This window comes from Columba livia, chromosome 3, assembly GCF_036013475.1.
Source record: "Columba livia isolate bColLiv1 breed racing homer chromosome 3, bColLiv1.pat.W.v2, whole genome shotgun sequence".
Taxonomy (NCBI): Eukaryota; Metazoa; Chordata; class Aves; order Columbiformes; family Columbidae; genus Columba; species Columba livia.
The window spans coordinates 31,204,159-31,222,966 of record NC_088604.1 but is presented as its reverse complement, the minus strand read 5'-3'; the positions used below and the strand labels follow the sequence as shown (position 1 = coordinate 31,222,966).

Here is an 18,808-nt window from a genome sequence, read left to right as displayed (position 1 = left end):
TTTGACTGTTTTTCTCCCATGCAGATAAGCCAGACGGTAATCGAGGTAAGTGTGAGGGAAGGGACGGTGCTCTGTGCTCATGGAAAGGGTGTGGGTGATGAGAGCCTGAAGGCTGCTCTCTGTCATGCCCTGACCCCGAACCCTTGGATGGTTTTCGACCCTTTTCTGCCGCCCAGTAGCTGTAGCTGACCCTGATGTGGTGCTGACAAAAGGCGAGTTGACCACAGGGCGGTGGGTATCGTGTGTGTGTGTACGTACATGGTGCTACCTGGTGGGCACCAGCCAGGCACCCGGTGACACGGCAGGTCTTGAGCCCCATCTACAAGTACTGCTGGATGGATTGCTACTGGGAAGACTGGTGTGGGGAGGAAAGTGTCCAGAGCAGCAGCACAGTGGGGAGCGAGGGGCAGGCGCAGGGCCCCCGCAGGCCCGGGTTACCCTCCCCTCACAGAGCACCGTTGTGGGGCTGCGGCCGGAGCTCGCTCCGAGAACAGAGCCCCCCATTATTGGGACGGAGACCTGTAAAAGCCTTTCTCTCTGTTTCCACGGGCTGGTGGCGCCTCCCGCCTCCCCCTCGTGAGCCCGGCGCTTTGAGAAAGTGCCTCTGTAGATGCTAATGAAACCCTGAGGAAACAGGCGAAACTGCCAAGCCTGGCAGTAGGGATGGGGTTGTTTAAATCTTCTTTACTAGCACAAACTCTTAGGAAGACTGTATCCTTTGTGTCAGCTGAATGAGTAATTAGAGTAGATTGGTGGATTTCAGTGTTTGATTCGCAAAGATCACTCCTTATTTCTGCCAGCCTGTTGTGTTCATACCATGCTCAGATCCTGCTGGGGCAGGGGGTCGATCCCCCTCCGCCTTGCCCTGGCCCTGCCAGCATTGCCAGACCTGGGGAGAGGGGTTGAACACCTCATCCCCATTCTGCCCATGAGGGGACTGCTGCTGGTCATCGCAGCGACAGCTAGGGTGGGATATAGGGTCTGTGGGTTCTGACATGCGTGGAGTGAGGACATGGCTCCTTGTCACAGCTGTGACCTCCTGATTGACCTATAGAAGCCACCTCTCATTGTGCCAGTCCCCTTGCACTGACTCTTGCAGGTTTGCCAGGATCTAATTGCTCCTTTTTCTTTTTTTACTCCTTGTCAGAGAGGTCTCCCTGGTCCACCAGGCCCGCCAGGTCCACCGGGGCCACCAGGAGTTCCTGGTATTGATGGCATCGATGTAAGTGTTTCTCATGCTTTGCTTAGGAAATGCCTGGAGCTGTACCTGCATTGTCCTCATGGTCAGCATTTGACCCCAAGGAGTTTGGATTTGGCTGCAGATCCATGTAGGAATTGATGAGGCTCACACTCCATAGCAGGCTGGGTTGAGGGGAGCAGGTGGCCTTTCAGATTATCTCAGATATGGAAAATACAGGATTATTTATTTTATGTAATCAGCATCATATGCTATGATTGTTTGCCTTAAATGGGGAGTAGGGCTTTTATAATTTTGAGCTCAAAAGGGATTATGTAGTATCGCTCATACTAAGGCACGATAAGGTTTTGTGGTGGTGTTCCCAATAGGAGCTACCATGTATTTTCCCCCAGTTCCTGTCAGAAGTTTCTGTGATTATTTCTGTTAGCCTATAACAGGGATCATGTGGGTTTAATATTGATTTCCTACAGTAAAATCAGTTTAGCATTATTCTTGATAATCTGTAAATCAGTGTTTTTCATGAGGGATCATAAAAGGTCACCGTAACTCTGACTAATACCTTCTTATTCATATCTTGTTAGGGAGAGAGAGGTCCGAACGGCCCCCCTGGTCCACCGGTAGGTGATTTCATCTACTTTGCATTTGATCCCATGAGTTTTTGAGTTTTGTTTCCACTTCCCTCTCTGAAACATGTTTAACTGTCCATTTAAATCCTGAAGGGTCCAGATGGGGATGCAGGCAAACCCGGATCCCCTGGCCTGCCTGGAGAGCCGGGAGCTGATGTGAGTACACTTGATTTTCTGGAATTTCCTCTTCCTTTTATTTTTCCTTTTCTAAGAAAAATACCTGGTTTTAGTCTGTTTCTGTAGATGCATGACCTCCTTTTGAAATCTCTGGCTTTCTCACAGCTGCCAGTGAGTCAGCCAGCCTCCTCTGGGCCTGCGGTGGTTGATGCCTGAAAGGGTGTGTGGAGGGGGTTGTGTTTAGTGTTATTTAGCCTTCGTTGCCTAAAATGGAGAAAATGCGAAGAAGAAAAAAATTCGACCAGCCCTACAGACCTGATGTTACGGTGAAGCGTTACTAAAATAAATAACCAAATACCAAATAAACAACCTCCCAGACTTCAACCACTGTAGAGCCTTCACCTGCTGATGTATCTTCCTTTCTCTGTGGAGAATAATAAAGAATAAAGTTCAACATCGTCTGGTGTTGATGGCCTTTTAGGTTGTGTCTCTTGAACAAATTAGTGGAAATAAAAAACAACTTCATACAATTTTGGGAAAATCTTTGATATTTCTCTTGAGAGCAGTGTTTGAAAGCATGTCTTGCTATGAAGTAAGATTATTGCATTAGTACTTAGATCTTATGCCAGGAGGTAGGCAAGCTTATGTCTAATTTACGTAAGTGGTAGAATACTTTTATAATTTAAAACATAAAAAATAAAGACTATATACATCAAACTGGTTTATTAGAGAATATTGCAATTTATGTAAGTGAAAAAGCCTAATTATTAAAGATTGCAATACTGTTAGAGGTTAATTTTTAGTTTGCTTTTGAACAGAAGTTCAGTGGATGTGGAGCTGGAAGAGTCTTTAGTTAAACTGTTTGAATTTCAGATCTGTAAGAGGAAATGGTCTTGCCTTGCATGGTACATCATACTACTTCTTTTTCTCCTGAAAATAATACAAAACCACAACCCATTTTTACATGTCAAAAACTCATGAGCAGATTTTAAAAAAATAATGTCTTCTTCTGATTTTCGCTTAAGGCATGGTTTTGTTTTCCTTGCCAGAATTCATGGTAACACAATCATGTAAAACATAATGTTTTAAACTCAGCTTTTGATATTTGTTCACACTTGCAAATTCCCGCATATTAGCGGATGAGTGAAACTGTAGTACTAGAAAACTGTGCTCTGGAATGCTGAGCCTTTCTTTTTTTTTTTTTTTTCACTTGAAGACAAAACATGGGACTTTTTTGTACTCCCACTGTGCATTCAGCTTTTAATTGGGATTTTAGATTTATACAACCTTCTTCCATGTTTAATTGGTGAGGCAGTTCTGACTTCTTAAATCTCATTTTTTTTTCACAAACTATTTCAATGTCAGGTTTAATAGACTGAGTAAACATACTGTACAGTAATTGCTTGTAATGATCGTGTAAGCTTTTGAAAGCAAATTATCAGAGAAAACAAGGCTTTTCTTATTAATATCTGGGAATTTTGAAGCCATGTAAGACAGTTAAAAATTTGGAAACAAAAGAAAACAAAAGAACTCCAAATAAATTCATAGTTATAATAACATGACTGCTTTTTAATTTTAACCATCTAGACAAGTATGGTTCAAAAACTAACTTTTTTTCTTTTCCTGTGAGATCTCATTTAGTTTAATTATGATTTAACTGAATAATTTTTGAAGGATAGATATCACAGGCACCGATGTTTGTCACCAGAAGCTAGTACTTTGAGCTTGGGCAGTTTTATCGGTGTGTGTAAATAGGCATCTGAATTGTAGCTCTCCTGCAGCTACTTATCTTATTTGATAGCTTCATTATTCTATCTTTTAGAATGTTTTCAGCTGTGATTAAGAAAACCACATAACCTTTGCATTAACATTTTATATGTTGCTTCCAAAGGGACTCACAGGACCTGATGGCTCACGTGGAGCCCCAGGACCAAAAGGACAGAAGGTAAGAACAAAATTATGCATGAAACTATGTGTGTTCTTTTATTTTTTATTTTTTTAAGCAAGATTTTTGTTTGTCTCTGAGCAACTAATGCAATGCTGTAGCCTTTCTTACAATATTAAAACAACTATAGGATAGAGACCCACTGGGCCCTTTTCACAGAGTACAAAGCAACTTCCATTCCCCAGGCAGCAGTAAGGAACGGTGGGATTACATTGATGACGTTAATGTTGGGTGTCTTCAGTAATGGTGAGGCTCTTTGCATCTCGTAACCTAGTTATGTCATAGTAACACTCAATGGGAACCTGAACAGTGAAACTTGACTTCATCAGCAATCAGACACATGAAATACATATCAGAAGTCAGAGTAACCGGAATGTCTAAGCTGTTTGGTGTTTTTTTTTTTTTTTTTGGGTGGGGGGGAAAACCCAAAACGCTTGAGGCTATATCGTTTTAATATTGAGAAAGTTTTTCCTTTCTATCAAGTCTCACTGAAACCAGCATAGGCTTAAAAAATGAATAATACTTGCAGAATATGTACATGAAATGATACCCTCCAAAAGGTGAGACCATCTTCCTGTATGTTGTTTACAAACTTTATGCTAATGCCTATTGAAAAATTCAATTTTTGTCTTTTAAAGGGTGAGCCAGGACTGCCTGGTGCTCGTGGACTGCCGGTGAGTAATACATTTAGTATATGAAGAGGCTTTTAAGACCTTAAGATCAGTATGAAGAATTCTTTCCATTAGATGTAGTGAAGAAGAGTCAGAAACTATTTCTGAGGTTTCAAAGAACTCATGAGATACTAAAGTACTATATTAAGGAACCTTTTTGCCTTTATATCAAAGTGTGCAGGTATTACTGAAAGGATGTTTGGTTTGTATGCTATAGAAAAGCACCGTGTGTGATATGGTCACAAGTTTTGGACACTTAACTTTGTTTTCCATCTCTTTGAGAAAATGCTGTAGAGGCAGGAGAGCTCGTGTTTTATTTGCATAAATAAGTCTAAAGTTATTTCTGTTTCAGCTCCTTGCCATGTGTTTAAATGGGGTCACTGAAGTGTAAATGTTATATTGGCCTTCCTGTGCTGTTCCATATGAAAACAAGACAAAATATGAGAAAAGACGTGTGAAGAGTTCTGTTCCACTTGGCAAGCAGATGCATTTAATATCTATCTTTGGGGGCTGAAAATAATTGTGAATTTTAGGAATCTTACAGGGTTGAACAGGTGAGTGATGGTTGGGATGTAGAAGCTTAGATTTTATAAGAAACCAGGAAAAACCTAAAGGAAAATGAGTAATGGAACAAGATGACTAACTTGAAATTGTAGTAGGGCTGCACATACTTAAAATTTAATTAAGAATTAGATAAATATTGGATAAATTAACATAATTAAATAGAAGAGGCATTCTATTCTGATACAGCACTGCTTGCTATGAAATCCTGTATCTTTGACTATATCTTTGAATTTTTGACCCTGTCCCATTAACTAATTAAATTTATATTAAACAACCATTTTGATGTTAGGCCTGGGAGGAAATTACATTGTTATTCTTGAAGACATTGCATTATAGACATGTTCAAACTTAAGATGAATCATTCTGTGTGGACATTTGCATTTAATTTTCATAGATGCTTTTTCTTACCTAAAAATTTGGAAAAGAGGTAATACTTTTATAATGGCTGCTCAATCTGTAGACTCATATGAACTGAATTGAGTCACCAAATTAGCAGAACTGATGTAGCTTCTATGTAGACTGAAAGCCCTACATTTTTTCTGTTAGGGATTCGAGCATCTTTGTTTTTTTTTTTTTTTTTTTTTTTTTTTTTTTTTTTTTTTTTTTTTTTGTTTTGTTTTGTTTTGTTTTTTTTTGTTTGTTTGTTTGTTGTCTGTTTGTTGTTTGTTTGTTTGTTTTTTCCCTGCCAAATAGATGGGAAAATAATTTCTGGGTCATTTGCAATGCATTTTAAAATGTGTATCCAGGATGAAGATATCACTTAACTTTTTCAAATAGGTTAATCAGATGATATGGGAAAAGTGTACCTGAAAAGAAGTACTATGGGAGAGCAAAAATGAAGAAATTAAAACTGAATTGCTGAAATACTAGGTTAAAATACTGTGGTGTTTTAGCTTGCCAACTGAAATAAAAACTGACTTAGCAAAAATAAACGTGAGTTTACTTCAACGTTAACAAACTAATGTGAGAACGAATAATTTAAGGGCCTTCATAAAAAAGTGGGTATATAAAATACACATAAAGAGGGTTAATCTCAACTTAGAAGTAGAGATGTTACTATGGGAAAGCAGCAAACTGGACCAACTTGTCAAGGTAGAATGCTGATTCCATTCAGAGCAGCGCTTAACTGATTTGGGACTTTTGTGACTATATTTTGAGACTGTAAAAGCAATAAATCTGATGAGATTTTGCACCTTTGTTCAAAGTTTAGTGATTTTTCGTTTACCCTGAGACTTTCAGTCTTAAGGTGTTAATGCTTAAGTGCAATCCAATAGGGATTGCCTTTGGAGTTGTTCTGCCTCTGCTTAATAAGCAACTGGACCTTGTGTTTAAGGCTGAATCTGCAGGAATATTTTTTTATGAGGAAATGAGAATTCTTAGTTGTTTAAAGGTAAAGAAAAATGGATATAGTTAGTCATCTTGTGTCATGACCCTTCTAATTATTAAGGTTAAGGTTAATCCTTAGAGCTCACATTTTTGGAAGAAGCCTGGGGTTTAATTTTTTAGCTCCTTGGTTGTTAACCCATATATGCCAAATCCATATGGAAAGATTAATGCTCAAAATAACTCTCTTGGGGAAATTCCATTTATACAGGTTTTCCTTTTGATGAATGGTTTTAAGCTGCTAAAGAAATAGAGCAGTTAGTGAAGTTTTTCAAAACGGCCAATACAGGTCATGTCTCCTTTAGTGAAATTATATTTAGAGTAATGAAATCTGGGGAAAAAAAAAAAAAAAGTGTAAGAATGGTAGTGCTGGAATGCGATGGTTCTAATTCTCAGATTCAGAGATTTTTTGATAAGCTCTTACTACAAGTGTAAAGTAATGGGACTGCTTAACCTTGGCAGGTCCTTGGTTTGATCCTTGAGACCTACTTTACCAGAAACACAGTGGACACACTTAGGAGTCTGCATACTAGTTACATGATTAATTGAGTATTCAGGTGTAATTATGCACTGATTTGAATTCACTTAGTAGCCTTTTGGAAGTGGAGTAGTCTCTGGATGGTTGTCCAAAGACTTCATTTGTCACAAAAAACCCTTGCTTAAGTTCTTAAAATGCTCAGTGTAAACAGTCAGAAGCCTTGGCTACAACATTAATTAGTTTTAAATTGTTATTTCTGTTTTTCAAGCTCATCTAGTGGAATTTATTGGCCATGTTAGGACTTAGGGGTAACCAAAAGAAAAAATATTAAGTATCTAAAGTTTTATATACATCATTTGATTTTCTGCTTCTGTCTCCCATTCATCCCCAGCATGTATCCTGGTGATCTTCAGTTATCTTTTTTACTCTCTCTTTCCTCTATTTTTTCCTGCTTTATCATTTAGTTTTAATTTATTCTCTTTATCTCATTTCTTTTGTGGATAGTCTCTCAAATGATAGATTTAGAAAATTAGTGTCATACTTCTGATTAATTCAAGTAATTTACCACTAAATACACTGATGTCTCTGACCTGGCCCTGGTAAACCTCAGCTTGGGGTTGTTACATTCAGTGCATGTGTTGCACCCTTCAGCCCGTTCTCTCTGCTAAGTTCCCTCTAACTTTTCTATTAGCTGATATATTGCTGGTGTTTTACAGATCTGACATATGGGTAGGATTGTATGTATTTAGTGATAGAGAAACTGAAAATATTGTAAGGTCTACTAAAGCACAGCTTCCAGCACAGGGTACACATACTGGTATGTGACTCTTTGCGGTGGATGGCAGTGGGTCTGTGCTGACAATGGGAGGTACTAACCAGATCTACAGTGTGAGTGTCCCTGGACCAGGTGATTACAGATGGGTTCCTGCCCGTGCCACCACACTCCACATGCTCTGTGGGTCAGATAAACACCTCCAAAGCAGGCAGCAGGCATCTGGGAACCTAAGGCTGCAGTCCCAGGCTGCGTGGAGAGGCTTCTTCTTTAGGACACGGGCAGAGAGGGGAACATGGGCAGCTGGTTGGGATCATTAACTGCTTTGTGTAGGTCCTGTTAGAGAAGTTTCTTTTCTTTAGGTTTCCTGCTGCAGAGACTCAGGCATGGATTCCAGACATTCTTCTTAAATAAATACTTTATTTGCAAAGTGCAGCATTGAGCAGCAGGAGCTGAGTGCCTCCTGAAGAAGGACCCACAGCAGAAAAAACCTGGAGAAAATTGTACTGCCACAATCCAAGTCCCCACCTGCCATGTGTTGCACCGGGCCAATTGCAGAATTAGAGTCGGGGGTCTCCCTGTTCTTCATCGGATCTCTTTTTGTCAGACGGGCTGTCATTTACAGTTCTGACCTTCAGCTGCTATTTTGCACCTGCAACTGGAGAAAATAAGTTTTTGGTAATACCCAAAACATTATTCTGTTAGACACCATTCTGTTCCTTTATTTATCTCCAGGGACGCAGCTCCCCTTATCTTCTAGCTTGAAGACTCTGAGGCCTTTTTTGCTTAACAAAGCAGAAAGTTCAAAGGTTCATAGCTTGCAGAAGTTACACTAAGCAAATTTACTGATGGTAAGCAAGTTCTGTAGAAGTAGTTTCTAAACAAATTCTATTAGAAGCAGTATGCCAAATAATTCAACAACCTAGGGCAGTCTATTCCCTAACAGTCCTCTCTGGGTGATTGCCCTGGAGCTCTCAGCTCCGTGAGTTGGTCTGCTTGCAGGAAGTTCATGGCCAGAAGACTGGAGTAGCTGGGTGAGGGGGAGGCATGGATTGCTGGGGTACAGCCCCTGCTGTTTGGAGTCCTAATTAGGCTGGTGAGGGGATGCAATGGACTGGGAACAGGAGGGGAATGGATTCTCCTGGGCCTGTGTGTGGGCTGGACACAGGAGCTTCTTTGGGTACCACTGATATTCCCTGCCACTTCTAGGGGCAGGTTAGCAAGGGGTATTCCTATGAGATCCTGCAGGTAGTTGGCTTCTCTCTTTCAGAGGCTGATGATATTATAATATCAGATATGTAGTGCAATGAAAGTTTAATTTTTGTAGTAAAATAGAGACATACAACGAAATACAGCCAAGGAACGTTAAATAATAGCAAAGGTATTATGTAGGTTATGCAAGATGGAAAACTTTACTTTCTGCTTTGTATTAAATGATTAGAATGGAAGAACTCTGATAAATGCATGAAATTTTCCTGGTGTTATACCAAGTTTTCTAAAGACAACCTTGCAGATACAATCCTGGTGTGATGTTATGTGACTTTTAAACTCTACTCAGCCTGGACGCTTTATTACTTCAAATCTCCTAAAGAGGTTTGTGATTTTATATGCCAGTGTTTCGTACACATCACTGACACTGTTCTCCATAAAATTATCCATTTACTTTAGCAACGCAAGACTGAGGGAATTGTTTTCTTGGAGGAAGTGTATTATCCAAATAGGCAGAAACACATTTAAGTCTTAGGCACTTCTCATTGAATGATTCAGAGAAATACTAATGGAAAATATAAACAAGAACAGTTTGGTGTTCTTTCTGATTATCAAAAAGCTCTAGTTTAATGGATTTACACCTCAGGGAAGCACTGGCAAAAAAACCAAACCAAAACAACCCCCCAAAAACCCACTAAAAAGGACCTCTTGTTATCAGTTTAAATGCACTGTTAGAAAGAAATTATAGAATAGATGTTTTTATCATGGTACTTGATAATTAGCTAAACCCAAAGGCTTTAATGTCTTCATTCCTTTGTGGAAGTATATGTGTTTGTAAATATGTGTAAATAAATGCTACTGCAAGGCAACTTAATAATTTAATTTTTCTCCTGAAACTGATTACCTAATAATAAAATTGATATTTAGCATTAGTTAAACATGTTTTCAAAGTGATTTTGCAGAATCAAACATCGTGATTTTTGTATTTTTTTATCCCAAATACTCCATTCTTGGCTAACAGCCTGACTAGGTGTGGAACCTTCCCCGCATTTGACCTCTTTTTTTCATCTTTCACAGGGCAAGGGGCTTCTTGGACCACCTGTAAGTATCAATTTTACAATTCATAAATAAACTGATTAATTAATCTGTTTAAATATTCAATAAAGCTATTATACTATAATAAAAAGCAATTCAGTGACAAAAGAGACTTTTAATCCTGATGTTTTAGGTCTATTATGTGTGCTTTCTTCAGCTACTATGGAGGTTACTTAGGCCTGTGGTATACGGGGTAGGAATACTGGTGTCTGATGTCATAGTTGGTTGTTTCAGAGAGTTAAGTTTCACCCCTTGGATGCTTGTTATAGAAGTATTGTATGGTCTAAAAATACTGTTTAATTTGGTTGTTATAGGGTCCAGCTGGTGCAGCAGGACTTCCTGGGGAAGTGGGTCATGCTGGTCCACCTGTAAGTACTACCATGTTTGCTAAAAATGTAGGTTTATTCAATTACTAGAAGGTACTTATAAAAAAAAAAGAATAATTACTGTGCCATTTAAACACTATTTGGATCATAACCGCACTTGAAAACATATTTTTTTCCTCTACAGTGATCACTGGTAGAGGAAAGATTGTGTTTGAAGCTCATCAGAAATAAGGAACAATTAATAGCACGAAGTCAGGAATACCCATTAGGTTAGAATTAAACGCTTCATATAGTGTCCCATACTCTACTTCCCCTCTTACTCAAGGAAAGCTAAAATTGGACAGTAAACCTGTCAGAAATACAGGAAATGTAAATCTGAACATTATGTTACTCCTCCTTCTCACATACACGTTATGGTACATGACCACATGCTATTTCTGTTTTCCATTTGCATATCAGTGTAGATGGCAATTCAGTATTTCTTCTTAGTCTCATTTTAAGTATGACTCCATCTACTGACATTACCGTTACACTGTGCACTCAGTTTCAGCACATGGTCATATTTTGACTCCATATTTTACCACTGAAATGCAAATTGAAACTAAATGTTATTTTTTTACTTGAAATCTGAAATAGCATAAAAATTTTCTTTAAGGAAGCCTACTTTTAAATGCATACCTCTCCCTGTGTGTTGTGCTCAGTCACATAAATTAATATAGAAATATTCAAAACTGCCGATTTGTTTCAGAAGATGATGCATCCAGCTCACTGCCATGTCTGTAGCGAGGGCAATAATGGGTACCTAGGGCAGTGTATGGGCTATTGGTGAAATGACATTTTTCTGTCATACTGTTCCACATTCTGGCAGTTGGCAGTTCAGAGGCAGCCTGAATCAGAAATTGCATCTGTGCTGCTTTATTCAAAAGCTGTACGTGAGCTGATCTTCCGTTAATGTAGTCAGTCCCTTTTTGAATCCCTTTATATCATGAGCCTCCACAACACGTTGTGATAATGAGTCCCACAATGCAATTACACCTTGTGTGGGAAAGAAATATTCCTTTTTATTGTTTTTAAAGATATGGCTCTATAACTCACACATTGTGAGAATTACTGAACATTTTTTCTATGTGCATCTTGTTAATTTCCTGTATGATTTAATAACATATCAAAGATAATATGGAAATGACAGTATTAAGTTAAAAGGTGATTCCTGTCAGAATATTATATTTATTTAAAATAAAAGCATTCAGAAAAAATAATTTGCAGAGGTTCTGTGTTGTCTTCTGAAGGCACTGGACATCAAAACTTCACAAACAGGAGAAGATTCTGACTTGATAAATTCATCTTGTGCTCTGAAAAAGGGGATTGTTTTTCTCCCTGCTATTTGGACATTTTTGCCAGTTCCTAGGATTCTTTTAATTCAGAGCTTAATTAGCAGTTATGAGACAGAGGAGTGCATAGATGATCCTGTGTTCAGTTGTTTCAGCTTTTTAAAGAATCTTAAAATTTGTTGGGTTTTTATGTGGCTCTTATTCCACAACATGACTCCCATTCTACTAAAAAAATCACTTTTCCATGCTACTGTGGGACTCCTGTTGTGGGTTTATGTTTTAATTGGCTACCTAGCCTGTCTTTCTGTAGCTACTTAATTTCTCACTGTTATTGTGTTGTATGAATACGTAACTTATGGTTGTCATTATCACTATGAATCAACAAGATTATATTACCCATTTTTTAGGGAGATCCAGGAAAAAGAGGGCCACCAGGGCCACCAGGACCACCAGGCCCTCCAGTAAGTGATTGACTTTAATAGGTGCTAATGTCTGAATTATATATTGTTGGTGCTTGAACAAAACTCCTCCTCAAGTCCTACAGCTGAATACTGACTTCAGGATTTCAGCAGGCTATGTTAATTCCTGTTGTCTAGAGGCTTGTGTTCAAAGCCTGAGATACAACTCATTTAATCATATCAACATTCAATCTTCCACTTAGAGAGTTTCTAGCCTTCATGGTTATAAAAGATAGTTTGAAATGCAAACTGTAATTTCTGTCATGACGTTTTCCCATTTTTGCAAATGGTCTTAAACTGTAACTTCTACAGGTTTTTAACTTCCCTGTGTATTATAATATTACTGTAAATGTAGTCTTTGTTGGACCTCACCAGTAGTATTTCAGCAGAGGTACGCTTTTCTTTGTTAAGAGGAGAAAAAGTTAATATTTGGCTTACAAGCAAGAAATATATGCTCCCAGGGGGGTTAAGTTCTAATGTCTTTTTTGCAACCAGGCCTGCTACTTGCAAGGGATATAAAAAAACTTTATACCAGTGCTTTTCCTCTCTAGGGGAATGGTTATCTTCTTTGAGCCCCTTGGGAGGAGGAATGTGTGTTATGCCTTTGTCTTGTGGCTATTTACCTGCCCAGAGAGATCAAATGAAGCATTTGTCAGACACATCAGAGGCTGGGTGCTGTGAAATGCAAACTGCTGGGAAACGTGTGTCATACTAATGTCTTTTTAAAGCTGTACTGTTCCTCTGATGGACAGACCCTAAATCTATATGCTTTACTTCTCCATGTTTCTTGTTTTCATGAAAGTTGCCAGAGAATTGGCAGAGGAATTGTAAAAAATGTGAATGGTATCGTAGAGAGGAGTATTGATGAAATAAGTAAAAAGGAATTCTCAGTAGTGGCATATGCTACTTCTACTTTTTGACAGTTTTATACTTTTTAGATTTCTGAAGTGCCACTATCCTGCTCCAGTTGATGACATTATGGACCTAAACATACCCTTAGCTTTTTCTTTTTTTTAATCCTTCTCTATAAGAGGAGACCAGTTCATTACTTAATCTCCCCTGTGCTTCTTTCTGAAACAGTGTGCTCAGTCTCACTGGACTTTAAAGAATCCAGTTGCTGCTGTGAAATTATATTTCTCCCTGTTGTGCCTCATAAGCCTCCCATTAGCTTCCATCAAGTATTTGATTTAATGTGAGGAATGACTTCTCCCCACTGAGTCCATGTCATTGTACACTGAGGTCTAGTTTATTGCAATTCCATTAACTGACAGTCTTCTCACTTGTCTACTAATACTTCTGTTGTTCTCTGTAAAGATCTGAATCTTTTGCTGGATGGCAGTAAGTTGAAAAAGTAAAAGTTATGTTTATTACAGAAATGGTCTTCAGTTCTGTTGGAAATTTATGAGGTTTGGATATATCTGCTCTACATTTAATAGAAAATATTTTTAGGTAGCTTGAAAAATAAAATAAATATTTTGTTTTTCAGAAAAGTTGATCTAAGTTAGAGGACAGGTTTTTGCAGATACCTGCAATCCTACAATAAAATCCTACAGTTTAGGTGTTTTTCATGTCAGAAATCTTTTGGTTGATTATACTTTTGATTCCAGCTTTAGATAATAGTATTTTCTGTTTTGTCTAATGCCTACCTTGTCTAATGAGTCAGGTCTGGTTATTTCTCTTTTACTAACTTTGATTAATTTAATTTGATTTAGGGAACAATTGGTCTGCAAGATGGTGACCCATTGGTAAGATAGCTGTCCACTTTTTTTTTTTTTTTTTAAATAATCTCAGACAACATTATTCAAACTCTGTGGTACTAACTATGTGGATCCTTTTCCAGTGTCCTAATGCTTGTCCACCTGGCCGCCCAGGACATGCTGGCTTAATGGGAATGAAGGTAGGAGAGTTGGTTTGTTCAAGCATCCCTTACAGAGATGCTGTCTCAAAACACTAGGGAGGGTAATTGCTGGTTTGACAGAAGGGAAGTTCACTGTTAATTTCAGAAAACATTGCATCAGTGTGGATGCTTAGGGTTATTTCAACTCTTGACTGTCAAAACAACCTCTCCTTGTAGAAATCTCTTACTGCTGCTGTAATCTTCAGTGTAAAATTTATGCAGGCTACTGAAAGGATTAGAGCATGTGAAGAATTGCTTCATTCTCTTTCTGGACCATTTGTAGTCTGTGAATTGTATGAGGTTCAACAAGGCCAAGTGCCGGGTCCTGCACTTGGATCATAACAACCCCAGGCAGCACTACAGGCTCAGGGAAGAGTGGCTGGAAAACTGCCTGGTGGAAAAGGACCTGGGGTTTTGGTTGACAGCCGGCTGAACATGAGCCAGCATTGTCCCCAGGTGGCCAAAAAGGCCAACAGCATCCTGTCTTGTATCAGGAACAGTGTGGCCAGCAGGACTAGAGAAGTGATTGTGCCACTGTACTCAGTGCTGGTGAGGCCCCACCTTGAATCTTGTGTTCAGTTTTGGGCCCCTCAGTACAAGAAGGAAATTGAGGTGCTGGAGCGAGTTCAAAGAAGGGCAACAAAGCTGTTGAGGGGCCTGGAGCACAAGTCTTATGAAGAGCGGCTGAGGGAACTGGGGCTGTTGAGCCTGGAGAAAAGGATGCTGAGGGGAGACCTTATTGCTGTCTACAACTACCTGAAAGGAAGTTGTAGCATGGAGGGTGTTGGTCTTTTCTCCCAAGTAACAAATGATAGGATGAGAAGAAATGGCCTCAAGTTGTCCAGGGAGGATTTAGATTGGATGTTAGGAAACATCTTTTCATGGAAAGGGTTGTGAAGCAGTGGAACAGGCTTCTCAGGGAAGTGGTGGAATTGCCATCCCTGAAAGTGTTTAAAAGATGTGCAGATGAGGTTCTTAGGGACATGGTTTAGTGCCAGAGTTATGTCATGGTTGGACTGAATGATCTTGAGGGTGTCGTCCAACCAAAATGATTCTATGATACTTAATATGTGGTGTAAAGTAGATAGGTGAGGAAGCATTGGTGAATGGGAATTGTAGAGAGAACAGCAAGAGAGTTCTGGGGAATCTCAGTCTGTTTTGCAAAACTCAGTATTTTAATTTTTATTAATACCTTTATTTGTTTATTTTGCTTTTTCTATTTATTTTAGGGCCAGAAAGGTTCAAAAGGAGAGCCTGGTGAACCAGGAAAGCAAGGTTATAAGGTAAGAAAAAAAAAAAAAAAGAAGAGGAAAAACTGCGGTTGTGTTTAGCAAGCTAATAGTAATTTAGCCTCTTCTTCAAAAACTATGTTTTGTTAGAACTATTAATTTTTTTACTAGAGTACATGAAGATGTGCTACACATCATAATGCTCCAGAGTAACCAAAGATGTAGCTCTGTTCTTCATTCACCTCTACTCTGTATTTATTATAATGCAGAAGTCATACTCCTTTTGCTTTTTATTTTGATTGTTCAAATTAATTTTTATGGAACTTATGGCAACCATTGAAGTAACTATTAAATGGAAAACTTCCAAACATTTACATGCAAAAGAATTCCATGGATTTAACAAGTAAATTGCTCGGTGGCACAGATGAGTAGTAACAGGAGGAATAGAGGGAAAAACGTATTTGATAGATAGAGGACACAGTACAAGCTCACAGGTGAAGAAAGGCTATAACTATAGTAGGGAGGCAAAGTTTGACTCAGCTTGAAAACTGAAATGCGAACTCTTTTAAGGTGTTTCATTTTAATTAACCTGGTTTAATGTTGAAATATTTGTAAGAAAAGTTGAGAAGATGCCTTGGTCCATGCGTCAGTACCGAAGGAAAAAAATCAGAGAAAAGTCTTTAAGAAAACTCCTGCTCTCTATTCTTAAGCGTATTGAAAATAATATTAATTAGTTAGAAACAGCTTGCCTTTTTTTTCCATGAATATTGAGCAGTTGTCTTATGCTCCAAAATCTCTTCTTGCAAATTAAACTGTCAGTAAGTAATGTCATTCCATTAGTATGCACTGTCACTGTATGAGAGACGTTATCATCTAATCAAGTAGGGGTTTGACCAGATAAGACATTTTACTGTTCCAATTTTCACAAGTTCTGAAGTGCCACGTGGTATTGTGATGCAGAGGTACTAGCATCATGTCCAATCCATTCACATATATGAATATGCCTCCATTAGACATTTAGTCTAAAAGAACAAAAAAACCTAAAGGGATTAAAGTAAAGGAAAAAAGGGATGACAGTTTAAGAGTCAATATAATTATTCTTCTTTATACTGAGGTTGCCTTGACATTGTACTTTTTTCTAATAGTTGAATGGAATGTGAACCTAAATGAGTATCTGTCTATGTTCTGAGAGAGTAGTGTGATTTCATTTGTATTTCCTTCAAGCAGGACGTGGTGACAGAAAACTGTAAGTAGTAAATGCACCTTCTGTGATGAAGGAGCTATGTGCGTGGTTTGGATTTACCTACAGATGTATTCCTTTTGCTTTCCAGGGTGAAGAAGGGGACCAAGGGCCCATGGGTGAAGTGGGAGCTCAAGGCCCTCCAGTAAAGTATTTCCTCTTAAACAGTGTTATCCATTTGCTTTATTATGTCATTTTTTTCCCCTTATCATAAGAAAACAGATACTATAAAATCTCCACGCTTCTTTCTCTTTATTCTGCCATATTGTCTATGAGCGAAAGTAGGATTATAATATTTGAGTCCCTCCAAAAATCTACATTATCGCTTGGCACAAAGCTCTAAATAGTTCTATGGAAATGCTTATTTTAAAAAGTATTAGATGTTCTGAATTTTATTTTGTACTTAGATTATACAAATAGCTGTGTTGCGTTTTGTTTTTCCTGGGCCTTCCTTTCTGTTGCTTTGATGACTCTGACTTCATCCTTGCAAAGCTAGTGTTTGCTCAAAACATGGTCAGCTGTGGAATTCAGACTTAGCTAAGACTGAAAAGCAGATTTTTTTTTTCTTATTTCTTTTTTTTCTTTTTGCATGCCAAGGAAGCAACCTTCAATCACGCCTATGATTTTGGAATTAATTTTCTTGTCCTGCTTCACCTGACTTCTTTCTTCTGCAACACACCTCCTCAGCTTGTTTCCTTGTGAGGAGCTCTTCTTATGGTTACCACAGATGAACAGGCAATAGTGAACTGAATAAAGAGGTCATTCTAAGTAAAAGAAATAGGCATAACACATTTAATTTCTATAATGTATTTTCTGATGGAGTCTTATGCTTTTTTCATTGGTGTGAAACTATTTCTTTAATGCCATTGGTATCCAGATGTGATACTGTACAGGATCTTACCTTCATGCACATGACACTGAAATCCTAAATTATGGAATTCTCTATAAACATGAGACAACAAAAACCTCCAGATTAAGACTAGAGAAAGATAAAGAAAGAACAGAAACTAAGAAAAGGAAAGGGTGTAATTCTTCTTACGTTTGATGCTGAAAAACTTATTTCTGGGGCCCTGGTGCAGAGAAAATACTTGTGTATGATGCAGCTTCTGCTGTCTGAAGGGCCTGTGAGGGCCACTTAATTTAACTCAGTTTGGTAAAGTTCTGTTACTGTGAAACAACAATAGAATTAAAAACCAGTTAGAGATTTACTTTCCTGTTTTTTTTTTTCTTTTTTTTTTTTAATGCATCACTCCACTGTTTCACCTTATAAACAAGCTTTAAGATAATTGTTGCTTATTAAAATGTAGGATTCATAATGCACAGAAAGTGATGTCAGATAGACAACCTATGGAAAAGAGGACGGTGCTTTAGAGGCATAGGTGGAGAGGCTGTAGATTCTGTTGTATTTTCTTGTATGTTTCTTACACAAAGGAATCTAAGACTCAGATGCATAGGAGGGATTCAGAGTACAGTCTCCACAGCAGCACCTGCAATCCAACCCTTTTATGTAACGTGCTGACATGAAGACTTGCATAAGACCTCTGGGAGAGGTCTTGCTTTTGATAGTAAGCAGTGAGTACTGCAATGCACCTACTTCGATCTCTAATCTTGGAACAAGGATTAGATTGTGGGTCTCTCCCTTGCTGGGTGGCTGTAGTCACTGTTGTGTTATCAAGATTTTTCTCATATTTTGGGCTGACGAAGCTTTAAATGTTCTGTGCAAGTTTTCATCTAACTTCATAAGGAGCAAGTAAAAGGGCTGCCCATCTAGAGTCTGGCCAAGGAGCCTGTGCTGTATTGAAGTGCCTGCAGCTGCTTCATTAACACAGCTGCAGTGCATCCTTCTTGTTTCAGGGCAAACGTTATGGCTGAGGGTTTGCACTCTTTTTGCAGAGAGGAGATGTGTCATGTAGTTTCATTCTCTCAGGAAGAGGAAAAATTGAAGCCAAATTTCCCATGAGACTGTATTTTGAAGGGAAGTGATGACAGTTCTGATACATCCTATGGCAGCAGGATGTCTCCTCAGTCCAGCCTCTCAGGTGTGGCAGACAGATAAACTTAGCACTTGCATTCTCAAAAACCTTGCCCAATTTTGCCTGTCTCCAGAGTTCTATGAAATCTGATATTTCCTTTCTCCTGCATCGGTCCTGTACCCCACTTAAGACAATTTAGCACTTTTGCAAATCTGGCCTTCAAGCGTTCCTCTCACACAGGCCGCACAGGGAGAATGCTTCAACTCTGGTAATCAAGAAGAGAAATCAGTGGGTCT

General features: G+C 38.6%; 1 protein-coding gene across 4 annotated transcripts in view; it reads left to right on the top strand.

Annotated features, from left to right (window-relative positions):
* Nucleotides 1-18,808, top strand: part of COL9A1 (collagen type IX alpha 1 chain) — a 69,989-nt gene that overhangs the window by 20,392 nt on the left and 30,789 nt on the right. The window contains exons 7-19 of one of the 4 annotated variants that reach the window (XM_065056233.1): nucleotides 25-45; nucleotides 1,148-1,222; nucleotides 1,780-1,815; nucleotides 1,918-1,980; nucleotides 3,833-3,886; nucleotides 4,525-4,560; nucleotides 10,041-10,064; nucleotides 10,373-10,426; nucleotides 12,123-12,176; nucleotides 13,886-13,918; nucleotides 14,014-14,070; nucleotides 15,300-15,353; nucleotides 16,631-16,684. In XM_065056233.1, the coding sequence (XP_064912305.1) occupies nucleotides 25-45; nucleotides 1,148-1,222; nucleotides 1,780-1,815; nucleotides 1,918-1,980; nucleotides 3,833-3,886; nucleotides 4,525-4,560; nucleotides 10,041-10,064; nucleotides 10,373-10,426; nucleotides 12,123-12,176; nucleotides 13,886-13,918; nucleotides 14,014-14,070; nucleotides 15,300-15,353; nucleotides 16,631-16,684 (615 nt within the window). Of the gene's footprint in view, nucleotides 1-24; nucleotides 46-1,147; nucleotides 1,223-1,779; nucleotides 1,816-1,917; nucleotides 1,981-3,832; nucleotides 3,887-4,524; nucleotides 4,561-9,984; nucleotides 10,065-10,372; nucleotides 10,431-12,122; nucleotides 12,177-13,885; nucleotides 13,919-14,013; nucleotides 14,071-15,299; nucleotides 15,354-16,630; nucleotides 16,685-18,808 lie in introns of those variants that run through there. The other 3 variants (XM_065056234.1, XM_065056236.1, XR_010471185.1) reach the window with 3 other exon arrangements.